Source organism: Microcaecilia unicolor, chromosome 4 (assembly GCF_901765095.1).
Source record: "Microcaecilia unicolor chromosome 4, aMicUni1.1, whole genome shotgun sequence".
Taxonomy (NCBI): Eukaryota; Metazoa; Chordata; class Amphibia; order Gymnophiona; family Siphonopidae; genus Microcaecilia; species Microcaecilia unicolor.
Window position 1 is genome coordinate 65023442 of NC_044034.1, and position 21752 is coordinate 65045193.

The 21752-nt window shown below is 40.6% G+C and overlaps 1 protein-coding gene across 2 annotated transcripts in view; it reads right to left on the reverse strand.

The window, feature by feature from the left end:
• Positions 1-1649: 1649 nt before the first annotated feature.
• The window catches only part of SKA3 (spindle and kinetochore associated complex subunit 3), a 129518-nt gene continuing 109415 nt past the window's right edge, over positions 1650-21752 (reverse strand). Inside the window, exons 6-11 of one of the 2 annotated variants that reach the window (XM_030200301.1) lie at positions 19815-19915; positions 14075-14250; positions 8879-8953; positions 7681-7758; positions 2407-2528; positions 1651-2099 (exon numbers count right to left, since the gene is read on the reverse strand). In XM_030200301.1, the coding sequence (XP_030056161.1) occupies positions 2066-2099; positions 2407-2528; positions 7681-7758; positions 8879-8953; positions 14075-14250; positions 19815-19915 (586 nt within the window). In that variant the 3' untranslated portion in view covers positions 1651-2065. Of the gene's footprint in view, positions 2100-2406; positions 2529-7680; positions 7759-8878; positions 8954-14074; positions 14251-19814; positions 19916-21752 lie in introns of both variants that reach the window. The other variant, XM_030200302.1, reaches the window with a different exon arrangement.

Genomic DNA, 21752 nt, shown 5'->3' on the forward strand with positions numbered 1-21752 from the left:
CAGCAATTATTGCTATCATAGAATACATAAGTCAACACTTAAATGCTCAACTTTAGGCAAAAGCACTTACAGCATGTCAGAGGTTAGTGTAAATGGTCACATCTAACATGGTTTGGATCCAGTCAATGGTTTGAATATTATGTATTGATGGTTGATTGCTCAAGGTGTTCATATTAAATATTGTTTTTGCTACATGACCACAAATATGGTATGAAAAAGCATTGGGAAATGCAGTTAATCAGTAGGATGAGCTTCCACCATATGAAGATTTGTTATATGTTTTTGAAGCTGTTGTGCCCGTTTGGAAAATATTTGATTTTGACATCTAAAATGGTGGTAGTTGTGTGCTTAAGTGATAGTATTTTATAACATACGCAAAACTACAACACACACCCCTGACCCACCTATGTGCACTAGTTCAAATCTTTTGACTGAAAACAGTGCCAAACAAGACAAACTTAAAAAAAAAAAAAAGAATCCTTTAAAACATGGTATTTGAGATATACAGCAAATTTTACAGCTTTCAACAAATGCCCCCCCCCTTCCCTAACAGTACTATGCATTGTGTACGCAGTATGCATTTGTGCACTATGGTTGTAGAATAGCACCTAAGTGAAGTTACAACAGCAAATTAGTAACAATTCTATTTTAATTCAATTAAGGCTCATTGATAGCCAATTAGCACCTAATTGAATAATTTAGGCACAACTGGAACTATTACAACTTGCATGTGTAAGAACTCCTTGATCTTAAGACAAAGGTGAGCATGGTGTTGATGGGACACTTGAAATCCTAGATACCACCACAGCTGTCTTCCTGGACACATTTGATAACACTAGGATTCAAACAGGCGATCAATTCTGGAAACCCACAAAAAGGGCATACTAGATATGGTGTTATACAAGGTGGCTGACATCCCCGAACAAATAACATCCCCATCATGGACAAACTCCTTTCTAATTACATTTTCTCTAAGCAAGCACCTGAAACAAATGGCACCTCCTAGAGTTTGGAAGGGGTCAGAAAAAGCTGACTGCTGAGAATTTCCTACAGGTCTTGGACTATCCCCATATGGATAGTACAACTAGAAAGTCAGCGCAAGTTGATTTAGAATGCACACTTAGCTAATGCCCTAGAGAAACTGTACCACTAAAAAAGGTCTTATGCCCCATTCACAAATGTTCACCTCAGTTCTCTCTTGAACTTCTGACCCTTAAACGCAAAATGACGGAAACCCGAAAGGCGATGGTATAAATCGCACCTGGATTAGCACAGACTAAGTAGCACCAAGTCTTAACAGCAGTCAAAAACATTATATACAGCCTACTGCAACCCCCAGAATAGAATCATCTCATGCAGTATCCTGTTTGTGAACCATAGACATATGGGACTCATGGCATAGCAATTGTAGGCTAAATTCCCCTAGTGCATACATGTGTGTTTGGAGAGGACTTTCCAGGAGTTCTGGATACAAAATAGTGTCTCTTGTATTCTACTGTAAATCCTGATGAATTGATTCTTTGGGGGATCAAAATTCAAAATATATTTTGTTCCTGAACTTAAAAAAACAATTGATTACTGTTTTATCTAGCAGCTATCTGCTTCCCTGAGCAACCAGGAAACACTTCATTGTTGAGCTGCATTGCTCTGTCTTACCAATTTTTACTCAACCCAGTGATGTGCTATTAAATCATACCTCATCCTGAATAAAGAATCTTTAGGACCACCACACATTTAAATTTTATATTAACAAAGACTCAGACACTATTATAGAACAGAACTCCAAACACTGGATCACATCATGGTGCACGTGTGCATAAATCATTTTGTACATTTCCAGTATGGCTTGGATATGCTTTGCCAAACTTGAAAAAAATAGTAAATAAGAAAAACAGTGTGAAAGTTAAATGATCTTCTACATTGTACAGAGTAGAAAGTCTTTAAATGGTTCAAGGGCAACATTCTTTAAAATCAGGCTGCTCACATAGAGCCGATTCTTTGGAAGATGATTTGGGCTCCTTTATTTGTGGCTTGATACAGGATTCTGTTTTGAGCACAACTTTCCTTAATCATCACATTTGATGAATCCAGTGCTTCCCCTGCAGACAAGGCCAGGAAAGAGTATTACATTTTCTAATAATACACACTCTCTTAGACAAGTCCCAATAAAATATAACTGATGTCTTCTTCATCCCCCAACATGCCTTCATTAAAAGTAATATTAAACAAATACATTATTGCAATTGTTTTCTTTTTGGACAGTACAATAACTGTTTATATCAGGAATGAAAACATGCCCCAAAACCACAGGAAAGGAAGACCCATTTAAATTACATTCATCGATTTTGAGCCAACCTTTGCTTGCCTATTTGAATCTACTAAAAGTGGAAGAGAATTCATACTCACACATTCTCTTTATCAATATGCTTTGAATTAAACTTTCCTTCTTGTCTTGTAACAGCTCCTTTTATGCTTTCTATTTTCACTGGTGTAGGGGTCTTAATATTCCTATAATAATTAGGTAAAACCTAGAAAAAAAATAAACTTAGTTCAGTATTTTAGTGTTTGGTGGAAGGAGGGTACTACTTGAACCAGTAGAAAAAAAAAATATGACTATACTGGTATTTCTCAGTTTTTTCTAAATTTACTTGGAAGAGCATATTTGACATGCAATATACAGTATCTGGAGAAATCTGGAATGGAATGTGATTAAATAACTGATCAAAATCAGTAAATCACAAATTTTAATGTTTTCTTTGGGGGGAGGGGGCACCTTTAAAGAAGTCATGTGTGGCATTTACACGTGGAAATGTCATAAACGTTTAAATACTGATTTTACAATACTGTTATTACCACATGTGGATGCCACAGGATGTGTAGATTTTAGAGTATAGTATAGATTTGTTTTGGGTAGTCCAAAAAACTGTATTGTTTTTCCTCCCATTTTTAAAAATGGTAACATGTACAGGCCCAATATTCAGCTGGTGGCGATCAGCATTATACCTGGAAATTCAATGCCAGACCATGTCTGGGCTCCAGCATTGAATTTGAGTATATGGAGAAAGTGAAAACATAGCACAGAGGCAGGACCCTTTTAGGCAGTCCTGTTTATACTGTTATGTTTAACCACTTAATCGATTTGTGCAATATTCGGCACTTAAGTGCCAATTCTCCCCCCCCCCCCCTGGAATGCCCCCCTTCCAAATTGAGTGCTAACAGACAGTGCCACTGAAAAGCCCAGTTAGCCCTGGACAGGTAATATAAACTCTCCTGTCTGTTTAAATCATTTTGAACATCAAGCCCTATATTGTAAAACAAATTCTAAGAAATGTCGAAGTGTTAGATCCCTGCATGTTTGGACCTGGGGTCTTCACAGTGATTGGGAGGGCAAGTGTGCTTACATCAGTGGTATTTCTTTTTCTGAGGTGGTGATCTATTTCACTTAGGAATTTCTTATATACAAAGTCTTGTGAATACCAGCACTTCATACACGTTATGAAATTGCCACCTCTACATGTACTTAGTGGCTCGTGTGATGCTGCTCTCTTTCATGACCTGTAGGTTTGTAAAATCAATGCTCACTCACTGTACATACCAGCAAATAACCTATAAGGATGCTAGAAAATATATGGACATTTTATAAGAGACTGAGTTTGGCAGAGCATTTTGTAAAATACTCAGGGAAATTTAAACATCCTGACCTGGACATCCCAATTCCTATCTTATAGGAAGCAGGGCTTTATGTGTTATAAAATGGACGTGCACTCCCTTGGTGTCTAAAAAACAAAACAAAAAACAGTACCACTAGGAGGACCTAAAGCTTATCCTTCTACCACAGGGCTAGCATTCCAGTTTGTTGCTTATAAATGGATAGCAACGTACAAGAAAACTTTGGGGAAAATAAATCCCCCGACTCCAGGTATGACAACACTTTGACCTAGAATTTCAACTGAGCTAAAAACTAGCCCATTTTCCCTATAGGAAAGGAAGAAAACAGATTGTAACTATTGTAGGGAACTTTGTGGGAAGGGGGGGCTCAGGACTCCTAATGTTTGTATGTTCTGTGCTTACTCTCAGCTGATTGCAACAACTATTAAGCTACCTCTACACTGAAGTAGCTCCTGGACCACTCCCCATGAAATGTAGGTACCCCATACCATGAAAAGATGCCAAAAATACCATAGAAGCAATTAGAGGTATCGGGTACGCTGCAGATACCAGGTAGCTGAGGCTAATATGCAAAGGTATGGCCAGTATCAGTGTGCAAAGAGAGAGAGAGAGAGAGAGAGAAGGGCAATCTTTAGTACTGAAGAGTTCTGAAAACTGTTCCAGTCATATAAGAACTACTTGGCCAGGCAAGCAATAAGAGAGAATGAAATAAAATATGCCCCACTGGAAATCTAGCTGAGCCCACAGTTTCTAATAGGCTGGATAAAACCAGCCTTGAACCTGTAACCTTCAGGCTGAAAGGCCAGCCACCCTCCTCAATAAAACTAGTTTGATGTAAACAATACACACACACCAAATGCCACCAGGGGAGCACAGAGGGTGCAGGATTACCATGGAAACAGAGAGAAACCTTAGAGGCCTGCACTAGCCTCAAAATGTAACATTTCTCACAGAAACATGGAGTCAACAGCCCTAAGCCTGACTAACTAAACAAACTGTACTGCCATGCTCTGAGACAGGGGAAGAGGGAAAGAGTGAAAAACCTAGAGTAGGATCCCTAATCCTGATCCCTTTCTCCCTTCCATTAATGATGTACACACACCCTGAACCTCAGAAATATTCTTAGTGAAAATCACCAAGTGAAGCACAGGCATCTCTACTAGAAGACTTTCAGATAGTCAGTACTTTCCAAGCTGCAGCTTAAGGCTCTCACTGCCACAGCACAGCTGCAGGGGACTAATGGGTCTCCGACCTCGCCCCTGGAAAGCTGTGGAAGACCCGAGTACTCCCACTGGAGTCTGCAAACCTCCCCAGGCCTCCTTTCTTAGAAGCCCTTAAATAAACCAATCTGAAGAAACTGGGAGTGATCCACACCAGTTCCCCAGTCACATTTCTGAAAAGTCTACATATAAAACTGCCTGAATTGCAAGCACATCAGGACCGAGGGGAGCAATGGGGCTTCAGCATTGCCATGTGGAGTGGCAAGAAAGATGGCGCCATCATGTGCACACGCACACCCAAGAAAACAACTGCCCTGCGCCCCCCAAAATGAGCTGGGAGGGAAGGAGCACACTGCCACAGAGTTGGGCTGTACAGTGGAACTCCAGCACGGGAAACTGCAGCAGTCCAGTGGCTCCCACACTGGGAGCCGCTTTTGATCTGCCCAATGGCACAGATAGGATAGTGAGTACTCACCCCCTCGGGAATCGCTGACACTTGCCAAGCCGGTCCTCACACCATTCAGCTGGTACTGCAAGCCGGCATGAGCTTGCCGTGCTGGACAAACCTCAGACTGAGATTTTTTTTTTTTTTTTAAAGGCAGGAGAGGACGCCAGAGCAAAAGAAACATCAGACTCATTTTTAAAGTCAGGAGAGTGAGAACCACAAACCGCAGACAGGCAGAGAACAGGGGTTGAAGGGGGAGGAAGGGAGGGACCTGGCACCACCAGGTGGGCACCCCCCAAGTCCCATGACCGGGACACCTCAGACCCCAGCCACTCAACTAGACCCAGGGGACCAGGCCAGGAGCCAATCAATCCAGAGCTGCACAGATATGACCATCCAACGCGCCCCGCAGCGCGAACACCTTTTGACGGACTCTGACTCCGACATGGGCCTAAGACCAGCTCCCAGCCTAGCGCTCACATATCTCTGAAGCCTGGAACTCTGAGGACTGAGAAAACACTGCTTAACCTGTAGGGATATGTGTTCGTGTCTCTGTGAAGTTTTTTTTTTTTTTTTAAGAGGCAGGAGAGAAAACACCGACAGACGAATCCCTAAGCAGCAGTAGGCTGGTGGGGTGAGACGGGTAGGGACCTGGCACCACCAGGTCTAACCCCAACGTGCGCAAAGCACCTCAACCCCAAATCAAGTGAACGGGATAGGAGCCAAATCACTTCAGAGCTGCACAGAATGTCTCTTCATCTGCTAGATAGAGAGAATACTGAAGGTAAGCTGGCTGCACATGCCCTCTTGTGGGCGAACCGGTGTTCTCTCTATTTAACCTGCTAGTGGAGGGTCATAACCCACAAGTCTCTGGATTAATCTGGGGACGCTATGGAATACTTGTTTCTAGAATAACCTTTCACTTCTAAGCAAATATTATTTGTTTTATTAGTGTAAGAAACAAACCCCAAAATGTGCGTGTTCTAGCACCAATCAGTTGGGGCTGCGTACGTCTAGTAGCGATATAGAAATGATAAGTAGTAGTAGTAGTTTTGTTAACAGGGGTGATATGTGATAATTGTAAGCAGACTCCAACAATTATCATGGGCATCAAAAGGTATATGAAAAGTGCAGAGCTGCCAAGTAACCCAGTTGCAGGAGGGAGATTTTAGGTCAGTTCTGGATTTCAGATGATCATATGTTGCATTACAGAACCTGCAGCAACAATTTCAATGGGTAGAATCAAGAACTACAAAAATATTATATTGTTTTGGTGTTTACTGAAGACTGTTACAACATCTTGTTGATGTGTATGCTAATTGCAGTAGAGGACAGGTAATTGTTATTCTGGCTTGTCCACTAGACTTGTTGAAACTTAATTAAAAAAACAAAACTACTTTAAATTCAAAAACTAAAAAGTTTTCCTTGTAGAACTGGGTAACTAGGTGGATCTGAAAGCAAGAACTTCATATCACTGGGTGTTCTATGGCAGAACATTTTAATGAAATTGGATGAATTCTTCAAAATCAAAAAAGAGGCATGATCTTAAATAGGCCAAATTCCCTGTAGGAAACCGGCTATAAAGCTAATAAGTAATGCAACACAATTGTATAGAAATTAATTTTCAAATAAGATAAACCATATTTAAAAAAATCATACATTTGATAAACATAGTAACATAGTAGATGACGGCAGAAAAAGAGCTGCACGGTCCATCCAGTCTGCCCAACAAGATAACTCATATGTGCTACTTTTTGTGTATACCCTACTTTGATTTGTACCTCTGCTCTTCAGGGCACAGACCGTATAAGTCTGCCCAGCACTATCCCCGCTTCCCAACCACCAGCCCCGACTCCCAACCACCGGCTCTGGCACAGACCGTATAAGTCTGGCCAGCACTATCCCTGCCTCCCAACCACCAGCCCCGCCTCCCAACCACCGGCTCTGGCACAGACCGTATAAGTCTGGCCAGCACTATCCCTGCCTCCCAACCACCAGCCCCGGCACAGACCGTATAAGTCTGCCCAGCACTATCCCTGCCTCCCAACCACCAGTCCCGCTTCCCACCACCGGCTCTGGCACAGACCGTATAAGTCTGCCCAGCACTATCCCCGCCTCCCAACCACCAGCCCCGCCTCCCGATCTTGACTAAGCTCCTGAGGATCCATTCCTTCTGCTCAGGATTCATTTATGCTTATCCCACGTATGTTTGAATTCTGTTACCGTTTTCATTTCCACCACCTCCCACAGGACGGCATTCCAAGCATCCACTACTCTCTCCGTGATAAACACACTGTTATAGTCCTGAAAATTTAATTACTGATTAAAATCAAAGTCCATAAACACCTTTAAGATGTCAGTCATTAGAGAAGAAGCCATTTCTGGACGCTGGGGCGTTTGAAGCATTCTTTCATACTCTGACATCTTGAGAGAAGTCGGTGCACATTTGGAAACAGGAAGGAGAACAAACAAGCACACAAAAACAAAAAAAAACAACCAGTTTAGAATTTTGAAAGCATTTAATAGTCTGATTCACTGAGCTATTTTGCACATTCTGAGAATTTGTATAACATGTACTAAATCAAACTGTATACAAATGAGGGAAATCTATGTGTGTGTGTGTGGGGAGGGGGGGGCGTCCTTTTTCCCAAGGCACTGAACTGGCTTGGAGACAAGGGAGTCCCTCTAATCATTTCATTTCTGTATTTCAGGCTTGCATTAGCCTTTACTTGAGCTATTACTTGTTTCTAGAATAAACTTTTCTTTCACTTCTAAGCAAATATTTGTTTTATTAGTGTAAGAAACAAACCCAAGACTGTGCGTGTTCTAGCACCAATCAGTTGTGGTTTTGTTAACAGGGGTGATTAATATGTGATAATTGTAAGCAGACCAACAATATCATGGGCATCAAAGGTATATGAAAAGTGCAGAGCTGCCAAGTAACCCAGTTCCAGGAGGGAGATTTTAGGTCAGTTCTGGATTTCAGATGATCATATGATGCATTACAAAACCTGCAGCAACAAATTCAATGGGTAGAATCAAGAACTACAAAAATATTATACTGTTTTGGTGTTTACTGAAGACTGTTGCAACATCTTGTTGATGTGTATGCTAATGATGTGTATGCTAATTGCAGTAGAGGACAGGTAATTGTTATTCTGGCTTGTCCACTAGACTTGTTGAAACTTAATTAAAAAAACAAAACTACTTTAAATTCAAAAACTAAAAAATGTTTTCCTTGTAGAACTGGGTAACTAGGTGGATCTGAAAGCAAGAACTTCATATCACTGGGTGTTCTATGGCAGAACATTTTAATGAAATTGGATGAATTCTTCAAAATCAAAAAAGAGGCATGATCTTAAATAGGCCAAGTTCCCTGTAGGAAACCGGCTATAAAGCTAATAAGTAATGCAACACAATTGTATAGAAATTAATTTTCAAATAAGATAAACCATATTTAAAAAAATCAAAGTACATATTTGATAAACACACTGTTATAGTCCTGAAAATTTAACTGCTGATTAAAATCAAAGTCCATAAACACCTTTAAGATGTCAGTCAGAGAAGAAGCCATTTCTGGATGCTGGGGCGTTTGAAGCATTCTTTCATAGTCTGAAATCTTGAGAGAAGTCGGTGCACATTTGGAAACAGGAAGGAGAACAAACAAGCACACAAAAAGAAAAAAAACAACCAGTTTAGAATTTTGATAGCATCTAATAGTCTGATTCACTGAGCTATTTTGCACATTCTGAGAATTTTGCAACAAGTTGTAAGCCTATGAGCCTTAAGAAAATCTGCAGCAATTGTGACCAAAATGCAGCAGTCTAAATAAGACCAAATATCCATCAAGCTCAGTATCCTTTTCCAACAGTGGCCAATCCCATTCACAAGTACCTGACAAGATCTCAAAAGTAAAACAGATTTTATGCTGCTTTGGCAGAAGTACACACATTGATGTTTAATAACTTACATGCATACTTCATGGCTCTGCCCAAACTAATCCCCCCAAACACATCTATACCCATGTCACATACAAGTATATGCCTATTTTCATATAGTGCATACTTGTACATGGGGGGGGGGGGGGGGAACTAATTTTATAAGAGACCTTTTAAGAATATATAAAAGCATATATGCATGAAAAAGCCTTTATAAAAGTTACCACCCCTTGTCTACTGGAAAATACACAAAAAGGGGTTGAATTACCACAGCTATGAAACTTAGGAGCTTCAACTCTGGAAAACCCATTGCGGGGGGGGGGGGGGGGGGGGGGGGGGGGGGAGAACACAACTTAGTGAATCAGCCCCTTGGTCTGCTAAAGTTATGTTCAAGTTTTTGTACAATGAACTACACTTTACATCTACAAACACTAAATTAAAATTGTTCCATGCAACAATGGGGTAGTATGAATTTTGCTTTTCATATATGAATTAGATGGCTTTATTTGGGATACACTATGTTTATTTGGTGGACACTATTAAAGAGCTTAGATATTTTTTGATATTGTTAAAGAAATGAATATTTGGAGGTTTTGCAACTTATGGATTACTTTTTGATCGACTACAGTTTGTAAGTGGTCATACTTAAGATTTATGCTTTAGCATTATCTGTATCAGTATTTACCTCCATGTTTTTGAATATTGCTAATTTATAAGTTTCCTGTATTTCTCCAAAACTCACCATTATATAAGTACATAAGTATTGCCATACTGGGAAAGACCAAAGGTCCATCAAGCCCAGTATCCTGTTTTCAACAGTGGCCAATCCAAGTCACAAATACCTGGCAAGATCCCAAAAAAGTACAAAACATTTTATACTGCTTATCCCAGAAATAGTAGATTTTCCCCAAGTCCATTTAATAATGGTCTATGGACTTTTCCTTTAGGAAGCCATCCAAACCTTTTTAAAACTCCGCTAAGCTAACCGCCTTTACTACATTCTCTGGTAACAATGAGTGAAGAAAAGTTTTCTCAGATTCGTTTTAAATTTACTACATTGTAGCTTCATCGCATGCCCCCTAGTCCTAGTATTTTTGGGAAATGTAAACAGATGCTTCACATCTACTCATTCAACTCCACTCATTATTTTATAGACCTCTATCATATCTCCCCTCAGCCACCTTTTCTCCAAGCTGAAGAGCCCTAGCCGCTTTAACTTTTCCTCATAGGGAAGTCGTCCCATCCCCTTTATCATTTTTGTCGCCCTTCTCTGCACCTTTTCTAATTCCACTATATCTTTTTTGAGATGCGGCGACCAGAATTGAACACAATATTCGAGGTGCGGTCACACCATGGAGCGATACAAGGGCATTATAACATCCTTATTTTTATTTTCCATTCCTTTCCTAATAATACCTAACATTCTATTTGCTTTCTTAGCCGCAGCAGCACACTGAGCAGAAGGTTTCAACTCATCATCAGTGACACCTAGATCCCTTTCTTGGTCTGTGACTCCTAACGTGGAACCTTGCATGATGTAGCTATAATTTGGGTTCCTCTTTCCCACATGCATCACTTTGCACTTGCTCACATTAGTCATCTGCCATTTAGACGCCCAGTCTCGTAAGGTCCTCTTGTAATTTTTCACAATCCTCCCGCAATTTAACGACTTTGAATAAATTTGTGTCATCAGCAAATTTAATTACCTCACTAGTTACTCCCAACTCTAGGTAATATATAAATATGTTAAAAAACTGCGGTCCCAGCACAGACCCCTGGGGAACCCCACTAACTACCCATCTCCATTGAGAATACTGGCCATTTAACCCTACTGTCTGTTTTCTCTCTTTTAACCAGTTTTTAATCCACACTAGAACACTACCTCCTATCCCAAGACTCTCCAATTTCCTCTAGAGTCTTTCATGAGGTAACTGTCAAACGCCTTCTGAAAATCCAGATACACAATATCAACCAGCTCACCTTTATCCACATGTTTGTTCATCCCTTCAAAGAAATGTAGTAGATTTGTGAGGCAAGATTTCCCTTCACTAAATCCATGTTGACTTTGTCTCAATCCATGCTTTTGAATATTCTCTGTAATTTTGTTCTTAATAGTCTCTACCATTTTGCCCGGCACCGACATCAGACTCACCAGTCTATAATTTGCCGGATCTCCTCTGGAACCTTTTTAAAAAATCAGCGTTACATCCAATCTTCCAGTACCACGCTCGATTTTAAGGATAAATTACATATTACTAACAATAGCTCTGGCAAGCTCATTTTTCAGTTCTATCAGTACTCTGGGATGAATACCATCCGGTCCAGATTTGCTACGCTTCAGTTTGTAGAACTGCCCCATTACATCCTCCAGGTTTACAGAGAATTCATTAAGTTTCTCTGACTTGTCAGCTTCAAATACCATTTCTGGCACCGGCATCCCACCCAAATCTTCCTCAGTGAAGACTGAAGCAAAGAATTAATTTAATCTCTCCGCTACGGCTTTGTCTTCACTGATTGCCCCTTTCACTCCTCGGTCATCTAGCGGTCCAACCGATTCTTTTGCCGGCTTCCTGCTTTTAATATACCTAAAAAAAGTTTGACTATGTGTTTTTGCCTCCAGCGCAATCTTTTTTTCGCAGTCCCTCTTAGCCTTCCTTATCAGCGCTTTGCATTTGACTTGACATTCCTTATGCTGCTTCTTATTATTTTCAGTCGGTTCCTTCTTCCATTTTCTGAAGGATTTAATTTTAGCTCTAATAGCTTCCTTCACCTCACTTTTTAACCACGCCGGCTGTCGTTTGGTGTTCCGTCCTCCTTTTTTAACAGGTGGAATATATTTGGCCTGGGCTTCCAGGATGGTATTTTTGAACAGCATCCACGCAGCTGCTCCTCTAAGTTTTTTTTTTCACCGTTCTTTTCATTTTAAAGTTGAACGCTAACATATTTGATTTCCTATGTATACTTACTTCAAAGCTAATATCAAATCCGATCATATGATGATCATTGTTATCAAGCGGCCCCAGCACCATTACCTCCCGCACCAGATCATGTGCTCCACTAAGGACTAGGTCTAGAATTTTTCCTTCTCTCTTCGGCTCCTGTACCAGCTGCTCCATGAAGCTGTCCTTGATTTCATCAAGGAATTTTACCTCCCTAGCTTGCCTTGATGTTCCATTTACCCAGTCAATATCGGGGTAATTGAAATCACCCATTATTATTGTGTTGCCCAGTTTGTTTGCGTCCCTAATTTCCTTTAACATTTCTGCATCCGTCTGTTCATCCTGGCCAGGCGGACGGTAGTACACTCCTATCTATCCTTTTCCCCTTTACACATGGAATTTCAATCCACCCTATCACTACGATATAATTTATACCCCGGTATGACAGTGCCCCTTTGGTTATCCTCCTTCCATCAGGTCTCAGAGATGCCTATTATATCTAATTTTTCGTTTAGTGCAATATATTCTAACTCTCCCATCTTATTTCTTAGGCTCCTGGCATTCGCATATAGACATTTCAAACTCGTTTGTTGTTCCTATTTACATCATGCTTAGTACTCGACAGTATTAATTTGCAATCTTTTGTTTGATTTTTATTTAAGGACACCTGATCTACTACGGTCTCTTTTGCAACCTCACTATCAGGATACCCTATCTTCCCTGTTTTGGTGATATCTCTTTGAAAGATACCTTATCCCGCACCATGTGCTTTTGAGCGACTGTCGGCCTTCCCCCAGTTTCTAGTTTAAAAGCTGCTCTATATCCGTTTTAAATGCAGATGCCAGCAGCCTGGTCCCACCCTGGTTAAGGTGGAGCCCATCCTTTCGGAATAGGATCCCGCTTCCCCAGAATGTTGCCTAGTTCCTAACAAATCTAAAACCCTCCAACCCTCCTCCCTGCACCATCGTCTCATCCACGCATTGAGACTCCGGAGCTCTGCCTGTCTCTTGGTGCTACCCTAGAGGATATTTTTAGATTTAGACCGTTTCTAATATGGTGAAATTGATATAACTTGTTTTGGTCATTCTTATCCTCAGCCATAAAATAGCCCTTTATACAAAAAAAAAAAAAATGCCATTCACTAATGTTGCCATTTGCATGTGGCCATTTTTAAAAATTACCAAGTGAGCACTTACCACCACCCATACAGTAAGGGCTCACGCAGTAATCCTGTGCTAACCACTTAGTGCATTTGCATTACCGGGGGCTAACTGGTTAGCACAGAAACATCCAAACTACATTCATGCATTAGCACCTAATGCAGCTTAGTAAGAAGGCCCCCAAAAGTAGGTGGTAAGAGGCAATTTTATAAAAGTATTTCCATCAGAAATAGACAATCTTAACAGAAATGGCTTTTATGTTTCAACTATTTTTTGACAATTCAACATATTAAACATTGCAACAGTTTCAATATTGCACAACAACAGAATACATTGCTTGAACCAAACAGCTGCTAGTTTTTTTTGTGTCAACCAGTTCCCCCATCCACCCCAACTCCCCCCCTCCCCAACACTCTTCAAAACTATGGGAGCATTCTTACTACTTTCAGTTAGACTGAGGAGTTGTCAGAAATGGCTTTTAAAATTACCCCCATACTCCACAAGCATTCCGTATATTATTTATCAAGTAGCTAGAAAGATTTGAGCTTAATATTCTGGTCTATTACAATTTTGATATTACTTTTTGAAAATACTTTGGTAACCTAATTTATAAATATTCCTGACATTTTATCACACTCGGTATATTCTGGTTAATTCCCTCTACCCTCTTGGTGTCCCTTCTGATAGGATGCCAGCAACTTACAACAGTTTCATTTTGTAAACATTGTGTTTGGAAGCTGGGAGCTGGTGGTGTTAACTCATCATTACTTGGATGTGCTGTTTCAAGAGTTTCCACTGGCTTTATATTTTCCTTTTTATGTATTTTTATACCAGGAGTACAGAATATTGGTGGCAATGGAGAATTTATATTATCAGCACCTACAGAAAAAAAAATTAGAATTATTGGCAAGTCATTTGTATCAGGGATTCTTAACCCAGTCCTCGGGACAATCTATCAGGCAAGTTCAGAATATCCACAATGAATACACACGAGATAGATTTGCATAAATGGTGGTAGTGCACCAAAGTTCTTATGCATATTCATTGTGGGTATTCTGCAAACCTGACTGGTTGTGTCACGAGGACTGGGTTGAGAACTATTGCTTTGGATACATAACACATTTTACTATCCCTGTATATTTCTTGATATTTACAATCTAATTTCTCAGTCAAACATGGAATTTATTGTCACCATAACAGAGTTCTAATCTGGGGAGGGGAACAATTGAGAGGAAAATCAAGAAGATAGGATAAATATTTTAGGATATCTTGGTATCTCATTTTATTCTTTCCAACTCAACAAAAACTATAAAGAGTTATACAACAGGGGTTAAAAGTGTCCCCCCCACCTCATTTTGGCCTGGTAATTTCTTTCTGATCCTAGAGATTTGTAGATGCTTAAAGCTGGGGATTTGATTTGGTGCTATTAGCTTTTATCCACTATTACCAGGCAAATTCTCCCTCATTTCATAATTCTTCCCAATTCTTTTAGCAGTAATACTCACAGGTTTGAAGCTGGGCCACTTTGGGGTAATTTTATAGAGTATTTTCCACATATAAAGCATACTTTACACATGGAAAGCTGTGTGTTGGTATATATACAAATAAAGTAGACAGAAGAAAAAGAAAAAAAAAGTGTGCTTATTTTTATGCAATCTATGTACAGTTTAGGTTAGTATATTTATACGTTTTACCCACAGTGCACTTAGCAGCACCAAAGCAGGCAGACTGTGACTTGTTCTCTCTCCTGTTTCTTCCTGCTTCTATCTCCTGTTTGCCTGCTTTACCAATCATAAACCCATCTTAATATACAGCCACTCCTTCAAAACAGCTCAAGTATAGAAGCAGGTTTAAAGCCCAGTCCTAAACCTTGATAAAGATGGCAACGAGATTTCTGGGGTACATATTTTGGGCGATGCTGGAGCAAAGTTGCCAGGTGCATACATTTATAAAATTCAAATATTCATTTGGCCTCTTTAGAGACGGTACAACATAGGCGTCTGGCTTCTCTGTTAATCAGCTTTGACGCAGAGAAAGCTTTTGACAGGGTGAACTGGCACTATCTGTTTGAGACTTTGAAACAATATGGTATCCAGGGGTTCTTTCTAGATGCGATTCAGGTGTTTTATCTGGAGCCTAAGGCACATGTCTGGGTATGGTTAGAGCAATACAAACCCATCCAGAGATCAAGGGAGTGCCGATAGGTGTCTCGCGGTTCTTATTGTCGGCCTTTGCGGATGACTTACTGGTGCATTTGACACAACCCTCCCAGTCACTCCCAGCTTTGTTAGAACTTTTTAAGGAGTTTGGCGATTATGCAGGGTTCAAACTTAACTATATGAAATCCTTGGCACTGGCCTCCTCAGAGGAGCGGAAGAGGGAGTGGGGGCAGACTTTTCCGCTCCGGTGGGCGCATGGCTCATTTTGTTATCTGGGGGTTTGGCTGTCTATGAACCTGGCTGAGATATATAGATTGAATGTGACTCCTTGCCAGACCTGAAAAGATATAATAGGGCATGTTTATTGAGGTATTTTGGTGACTGGTTTTTTGACCGGGAAGATTATACACCCCGTACAATTGAGGGCCAGTTTTTTGCCCCTTGTCACTTCTATTTTTTAATACAGGCGCCCAGGGCTAGTGTTCCGGAGCACCTGCGGAATAGCCTGCTGTTGACATCTCTGCGGTCTCTCTGGAAAGAGCTGATGGGTGTTTGGGGCTTATCGATCCACACGTCGGATATGCTGCCTATCTGTGGTAATTTGTCTTTTAAGCCAGGGATGGATAATGGGACATTTCGGGTCTGGGGGCACTTGGGTATCAGTCGTCTGGAACATTTGTTAAATGAGCAAGGGAGGCTGTTAAATCTGGGAGCTCTAGGTATTGGTTACGATATGAACAACATTTTTGCCTATCACCAAGTAGCACACTATGTGCAGTCCCTAGATTTGGAGGCTTTGAGAGACAGGCATTGTCATCGGATGAGGCAATTTTTGGACAGAGAGGGTACGGATCGACTGTCAGTCTCAAAGTTGTATAAGATATTAGGGAAATTGCCGCTTAAGAAGGACAGAGAGTTAATTAGGATGAGGTGGGCTAAAGGCCGGGGTTATCCTTAGATTTTGATACATTGACTTCTCGGATCCCGGAGATGACGGGTAATGCGGGCCTCCGTGAATGTCAATATCGAATTCTTCATAGAGCGTATCTCACAAAAACTCAGCTTTTTCAGATGGGAGAGGTGGAAGACCCGTTATGTGAAAAGTGTGGGAGAGTGCCAGGCTCTCTGTTCCACTGTTTGTGGGAATGCTTTCAGGTAAAGCGCTTTTGGATTGCTGTTTTGAAGTATCTGTCATCTTTGCTGGGCTCTAGGATTATATGTTCTCCGATGGGTGTACTGCTGGATAGGCATGAGGTTTTTGTCTTGAGTACATCTGGGAAACACTTGGTCCGTAAGGCCTGTTTGGTTGGCAAGAGGTTGCTACTCTGTCAATGGGTGGGCAGTACTCTCCCGGACTTCTGGCACTGGAGAAATAGATTTCACGAGCTGATGCTTTATGAACGCCGGGGATTAAGAGGCTCCTGTAGGAGGAGGAAGACTTTCTTGGACATTTGGGGCCCATACATTCAATCGCTGCATACAAGAGGTAGAAGTTTGGTACTAAATTCCCTTTGACTTTGTCGGAAGAGGGCATGGGGTATAGGTGGGTTAATTCTAGAAGATACCTTAGGGGGGGTTGGTAGGGGGGGGGGACGGGAAGAGGGGGTAGGTATAGTATAGGGGGGTAGGTTATGGGAGTGGGACAGAGAAAGGGGCACCATATAGATGCGACGTGATTCTCCTGCTAAGTGGGTGATAATTTGCAGACTGGCAGAACTACAGTATAATAGAGCAATGAAACAAAAACCAAGACCACAAAATGGCACCAGTAGTTTATATTTATTTTTAAATCTTGTTGCAGAGTGTTCAGGTTACTATTTGAGACATTTTAAAGTTAATATGCAGATTTATTGATAATAGTTATGTACAACACTTTTGCATATATATGCCATTGTTAATCAATATAGTACTGCGGAGGGGGGGAGGGGAGGGGGGAAGGTTAGAGGGGAGAAATACAAGAAAAGTTGATGATAGCAGTTCAGCTGTATTAGTACAGGTTTGAAATGTTTATGGCCAGAGTGCTACTGATGGGCATGGAATTGTTTTATATCTGCATTCATCAATAAAAAATTATTAAACTTAAAATTCAAAAATTCATATATACAACACATGCACACACTTCTCAGGAACAGGTGTAAAATGTATGCATCATGAAGGCTGATTATGAATATTTAATTTTATAAAAGGCACAAGACACCTATGTCCCTTTATAAATAAGCATAAAATAGGTGCTGTTATATAATTTCCCTCTTATGTTACTATAGTACAGTGAAAGGTCTCCTCCCCCCTCCAAAAGACTGTGGCGCTATTGTATGCTGTTGGGGAACAGTACAGAACAGGGGAGAGACAATTTGAAAGGATGAATTCCTTAATAGATTCACTTTAGTTTCTATGCTGAAGCTGACCTGCGGGGGGGGGGGGGGTTATGTCTTTGGAACCCCCCAGTCCAATTAGTTCATTTTTGAACTCTTGTCTTTTCACCAGTTTTTACTCCATGCGGTTTCATCCCATGCCATTAATTTTGAGAGTTTATCCTGCCTCCAGACATTTTCCATCCTTTGGTATACTTCTTTCCAACTTTCATTAGGTTGGAAAGAAGGTGGAATAAAATACGCTTTCATTGGGGGTGGGGTGGGGTGGGATTTAGCATTACTAAAAATTTAAATTTCTATTGTAAAAAGTCATTTCTAAAACACTGTTTGTTTGTTTTTTTTGGGGGGGGAGGTAAAATTAGTCCTTACCTGATCATTTTCTTTCCATGAGTCCCAACAGATCAATCCAGACGAGTCCCAACAGATCAATCCAGACACTTGTGGGTTATGTCCGTCTACCAGCAGGTGGAGATAGAGAGAATTTCAAAGGTTTACTATATATGGTCATGTGCAACCACCTTAACTTCAGTATGGTCGATACTAAAGCAGTGGAAAAAGGAAGAGGAAATCTAACAGAAAGTCCTCTCCTACCTACATAAAGCTCATGTAAGCTACTTCTCAACCACTCCTGCAGGAGGGTAACAACAGAAGGTTTCCTTTATGTTTTGGTTTTATTTTACTTTATTTTTTTGTTGTAGTCAAAAATAAAATGAAGGAATCTGATGAAACTGAGGCAACTAGAAGAAAATATTCAACCCAGAACAAAGGGCAGGCCTCTGGATTGATCTGTTGGGACTAATGGAAAGAAAATTATCAGGCAAGGACTAATTTTACCTTCAATAGCATCCCACAGATCAATCCAGAGACTTTTGGGATGTACCAAAGTCCTCAAGTGGGGTGGGGTACTACAACCTCAGCAGACTGGAGTGATGCTCCACAAACCGCGGCTACATGCTCTGCCACGTTCAAGGCTAGAATGCCTAGCGCTGCTACACCAAGCTTGTAAAGCCTAGCAAGTGAAGGATAGCAGATCAAGTGGGCGATCTGCAAAAGCCATCCACAGCAGGACAGAGGACCAAGTGGCTGAACTGCAAAGGGCAGCCACGGAAGCTAGATAGAATACTGAAGGTAAGGTAGCTGCACGTGACCACATAGTAAACCTCTGAAGTTTTTTCTAGCGCCACGTGCTGGTAGAGGGACATAACCCACAAGTCTCTGGATTAATCTGTAGGACGCTATGGAATTTAGATTTAGCACTGCTAAAAAGTTAAATTTCTATTGTAAAAAGCCATCTCAAAAACACTTAGGTGGGGGGGGGGGGGGGGGGAAATTCATCAAGCAGTGTGCACTAAATGCTAAAAGCCCATAGGTATAGAATGGGCTTTTGGCATTTAGCACATGCTAATTCCCTTAATGTGCGTTAAGGCCATAATGCCGCTTTTACATTACATTACAGGTACTTATACCCCACACATACCTCCTGAGTTCAGTGTGGCTTACATGTCAAAGACTGGGCATCCCCAGGAATATTTACAGTAGAAAAAATACATAAGATTAAAAATTACAAGAAAATCACATTAAAAATCAAAGTGAACTCCTCCCCTCCTAAGCATCCAGGTAGGTATTTGTTGGATCAAAATGAATATGGGGATTTATTCTAGTCTTCCCAGTTGGGAATTCACTGTAAGGGCTATACAATAAGTCATCAGTAATTAAATTTATTGACAAATCTCTAAATGAAAGAAAAAGTACAGGTAGTCTTTAAATTTAAGTAGTGGCTCCCAACATTGTTAAATAAAGCTGTTCACCCTACCACACTCAAAAAAGTTACTGGAAAACAGAAGTATTATGCTAAAATAAGTATGCTAAAAATGTGATTGTTGACCAAGACAGTTATGAGAATTGATCTTACCACTCATATGCGACAGTTGACTTGATGGTACAGGGGTGGTAATGTCATGGAAAAATGCAGGCCGTTCTGCATGTACATTAGTGCCTTTACCTTCAGGTACACTGAAGTATAACACAGGGGGGAAAAAAAATAAAGACAGTCATTTAAATAGGCCTCATACTAAAGAAAAGTCCTAGTTCCTTTAACATATTTTTATTGGCTTAAAAGGTTTTGCACAGAAAGAGTAGCTTTCTATTATCAGGACAGAAGGACATTAACATGGTGGCGGGTTAGTTTCATAAATATTAGATTTCCCCATCTCCATATTTGGAGATCTTTGGTTTCCATTCCCAATTACATAGTAGGACCATTCAGTCTGCCCTGTCTCTGGTTCTCTATCACTTTGGACAATATGCATTTAAATTCCCATACTCAAACGGTTCCCTCATGCCTTTCAGCCAACTTTTCAACCCTGCTCTTACCACTGCCCTCTGTATTTGTTCCGAGCTTATTTATGTTAAGTATTTTTATTAAAGGCTGAACACTCACAACAATTTAAATAACCAATCATAGCAGTGTTGTGCAAATATCACTGAAAATTCAAAGAAAACCACCAATTTATTTTTATTCATCCCTTTTCTCCCAACCCAAATTCCAACACGAGTACCCTCCACTATTTCAGTCATATTATCCAATAAGTTCATCCTTGGGGTGGCATTCCATTGTTGATTATACATTGCACCCAAATGTAACCATAAATCTCTTCAGAATCAGTGAACGTTCAGACAACCCTAAGTGCAATGTCTGTATTATGCATTAATGGCACCACATTTCAGACAGATCTCATCTGAAGAGAGATCCACCTTGTGTGTTCTAGATAGATGGATATACATTTTCATAAGGAGTTTGTAGTGTAACTCTTGTAACTGTAGACAAACAAAAAAAGGCAATGATCTGCCACAGAAATAGCAGATCACAAAAAAAAAAAAAAAATGGAACAGGAGGGTAACAGAAGAAGTGTTTTATTACAAGGTTACCCAACGTGGCCACGTTTCGCCCTCAGGCTGCGTCAGGGGTTCAAAAAATTAATAGGGGGTAAAAAGCAAAGTAAACCCCTAAAAGTAGTCATATAACCACCTTACATAAATGCTTCTTAAGTCTGAAGCGATATCCCAAGCTTACTCAGCAGACTTCGCAATGCTATATTGACTGGAATATTGCTTCAGACTTAAGAGCATTTATGTAAGGTGGTTGTATGACTACTTTTAGGGGTTCACTTTGCTTTTTACCCCTATTAGTGTTTTGTACCCCTGACGCAGCCTGAGGGCAAAACGTGGCCACGTCGGGCAACCTTGTAATAAACCACTTCTTCTGTTACCCTCCTGTTCCATTTTTTTTGTCTTTTTTGATCTGCTTATTTTCTTTTGGTTTACTCTTGTAACTGTATACTCTCAGTGAGTTGTGGACTATCCTTTAAGCTCTGCAGTAAATCTTCCCCCGAGTATATCCCGAATTCCTGAGGCTAACCATGAACAACTTTCTACAGGGTATCCACTTTGAACAGCTTTTTAAGGCCTTCATAACAACAGCCCACCAGTCCCTTATGTACAATAAGAAGGGGCCAACATTCATCAAAGGGTGATTCAATAAAGTCCCCTGCAAAAGAAAGTTAATATAGTGTTGCAACTGCATGTACGAATACCAATCCCGTGGCCTCAACAGATATGCAGTTTTAAGGGCGTCCATAAGGTAACATCACTGCTTCATCCTCCCCAATTGAATACTGACTGAGGGACAGTCCTTGAGAGGCCCATCTTTTAAAACAGGCATCCAGTAATCCTGGTTGAAAGTCTGCATTGCCAACTATGGACAAATATCTAGACTAATTAGAGTGTAAGTCATAATTCCCCCCCCCCCCCCCACCCTCATTGGTTGGCGTAATAAATGTTTTTAAAATAG